The sequence below is a fragment of the Cricetulus griseus genome, chromosome 6, assembly GCF_003668045.3.
Source record: "Cricetulus griseus strain 17A/GY chromosome 6, alternate assembly CriGri-PICRH-1.0, whole genome shotgun sequence".
In the NCBI taxonomy this organism is placed as follows: domain Eukaryota; kingdom Metazoa; phylum Chordata; class Mammalia; order Rodentia; family Cricetidae; genus Cricetulus; species Cricetulus griseus.
The window spans coordinates 84,124,042-84,126,589 of NC_048599.1; the positions used below are offsets into that span (position 1 = coordinate 84,124,042).

Genomic DNA, 2,548 nt, shown 5'->3' on the forward strand with positions numbered 1-2,548 from the left:
ACAGGTGCCCTGCTCCAAGGGAGAGAGTGGGAATCTGGGGCAGGAAGCAGGGATGGGGGAGAGATAAACTCTTTTCCTAAACCGGGGAGAGGTGGTCCCTTTGTGTCCATTCTCTTACCTTGAGAAGACAGTTGCAAAAACAAGAAGTTGTGTGCTGTGTGCACATGTGAATTGTGAGTGGGTGCCTGTAAACACTGTCCCCATCCACATAGAGACCCAACATCCTTGTGTCTGAATGGGGTGGGGGGGGCATACCCCACATCACACTCCCTCAGCCCCAGTGATTCCCCTCCAAGACATAGTGCAAATATCAGGGGCTAAAAGAGGCAGGGGAAGGGGAGTGGACAGGAGGTGGGAAGGACACACAGACGGTGGGAAAGGCAGGAGGGAGGGGAGTTGGCAGGGGTGAGAAGGACACACGGACAGGGTGGGAGAGGGAGGAGGGAGATAAGGCAACAGTTAAAAAATCGTCCATAGTAGGTCCACGTCAGCAAAACCAGCGCCACCTGCCTCCCACCCCCACCACACCCGTGTCACAAGAATGGTCGGAAGTCGCGCTCCTCCACCAGGCTGATGGCCGGGTTCTTCAGCTCCTCCTCCGAGTTGGCCATCTTGTAGCCCAGCTGGGCCAGCACCTGCTGGCAGGCATTCTGGGCAAAGGCCACGATGTCATAGGAGAGGCGGAAGCGCCACTTCTCAGCTGTGGCCGCAGAGTTGCGCACTGTGCCATACTTGTGCTTGCCCAAAGTAGGGTCGCCCCGTGTATTGTTCTGGATCCAGCGTGCCACGTGACCATCCAGGGGGATACCCAGGAATTCGTAGATCTCCTCTGTCTTCTTCATGGGGTTTCTGGCCAGATCCTCATAGCGCACCAGCATGTACTTGCCCTTGAGCCAGGAGGGCCGCATCAGGCCGGTGGACACGGAGCTGGAAAAATCCTCGCACACTGTCGTCAGCTGTGTCACGTCCAGGTTGTAGGGTTTCCTCCCTGTGCCGTACCAAAGCCGCCAGAGTCGGTAGGTGTCCCGGAAGGTCTCACTCCGGGAAGCCAAGATGCCACGAGGGTCTCGTACCAGCTGGATGACCTTGAGGTTCAACCTGGGGTCTTCCACCAGGGCTCGAAGGTCATTCACCTCAGGCACCCGCACAGTCTTGATGGCCACATGACTGCGCTCACGACAAGCCTCAGCCGCCAAGGTCAGGTTCAGCAGGCCACACTTGCGCACACAATCCCCCTCCTCCAAGACCAGATCAGGGGACCCTGGGGGGTCACACACTGGACGGGAGCAGAGGACCCTGCTGGCCCCTCGGCGAAAGACCCTGTCAGTGGTGTGGTTGATCGGAGGTGGCTTGATGTAATTCTCTAGAAAGTAGAGGTCACAGTCATAAAGGCTCCTCAGCAGGTCCCGGCTAGCCCCTAGCATGACCCTACGATCTGCCGAGCTCTTGCCCTGGGTGAAGCGGGGAATAAGCGTGTTCTGGACATGGTAGAGAGGCTCGAACAGGTAGAAGACATCCATGTGCTGATTGAAGAGCTGGCCCACAAAAGATGAGCCACTGCGTGTGGTGGCCAGGATGAGGACGTGGATCTTCCTAGAGAGGTTATAGGAGAAGGTGGGGCCCTCCTCGCACAGCCGCTCTGCCAGCCCAGTCTCTGTCATCCCAGGGCAAGTATGGAAGGATTTGGCAGTGAATGTGCGGATGGCTGTGTATTGGATGGCAATAGAAGCCAGGGCAAGCAGGAGGACAGCCTTCCAGGAACATTGCATGGCTGGGCACCGTCATGGGGCTGCTGCTCCAAGGCACAGGGTCTGTGGGCAGAGGACAGCCAAGGGTTAAGTGCTTCACACAACCAAGAGCCTCCATGGGACCCAGGAAAACACCCAGCTCCTGCCCAGTGCTCACACATCCCCTAGGACCTACAAGCCTGCACTGGACTGCCATTTTCTTGATGTCTCTTGGGAGCTTCTGAGAGCTAAACAGACAGATTCCCTGTGCCCCAAGAGCTAAGCAAATTGTGATTGCAGAGACCTCCTAGAATGAGCTCTGGTTTCCTATCCGAGCCCACTTACTGTGCCAAAGTCTAACTCACCCAACTCCCACACTTAGGGGGTGCCTCATGCCACTCCCTGCCACTGTCTGTGATTTCTACCGGCAACTCCTGGATCAGGAACATCTTCTAATCACACGGACTGATACCCACTTTCCCAGACAATTGTCTTTTTCTCCATCCTCTACCTACTCTTAGAGGAAGGATACACACCAAATTCCTACCCCCAAACACAAGTCCTGGAGAGCAGGGACCCCTATGCTCCATGAATTCTGAGTTGACAGCAGAAGCCAGCATGGCCAGGATCTTCCCACAATGGGCCATGACCATTCTACCTTGCAAATGGGGGAACCCAGCTACCTCCAAATGTGGACTTCTAGGCACATTCCCTTGGAGAAAGGGCAGGTCCCAGAGGCTACTGGGATGTGTCTCTGCCTAGGACCCAAGGTTTGTTTCTGGCTAGAGGCAGTGATGCTCACTACCCAGAGAAAAGTCCCT

General features: G+C 56.1%; 1 protein-coding gene across 1 annotated transcript; it reads right to left on the reverse strand.

Annotated features, from left to right (window-relative positions):
• Positions 1-533: 533 nt before the first annotated feature.
• Positions 534-1,769, reverse strand: Chst1 (carbohydrate sulfotransferase 1). The gene has a single exon (XM_035446242.1). The coding sequence runs from the start codon at positions 1,767-1,769 to the stop codon at positions 534-536; it is 1,236 nt and encodes a 411-aa protein (XP_035302133.1).
• Positions 1,770-2,548: the final 779 nt, after the last annotated feature.

Bases quoted from the DNA above. Each gene is read 5' to 3' on its own strand.
- Chst1 (XM_035446242.1), bottom strand. From the start codon at position 1,769: ATGCAATGTTCCTGGAAGGCTGTCCTCCTGCTTGCCCTGGCTTCTATT.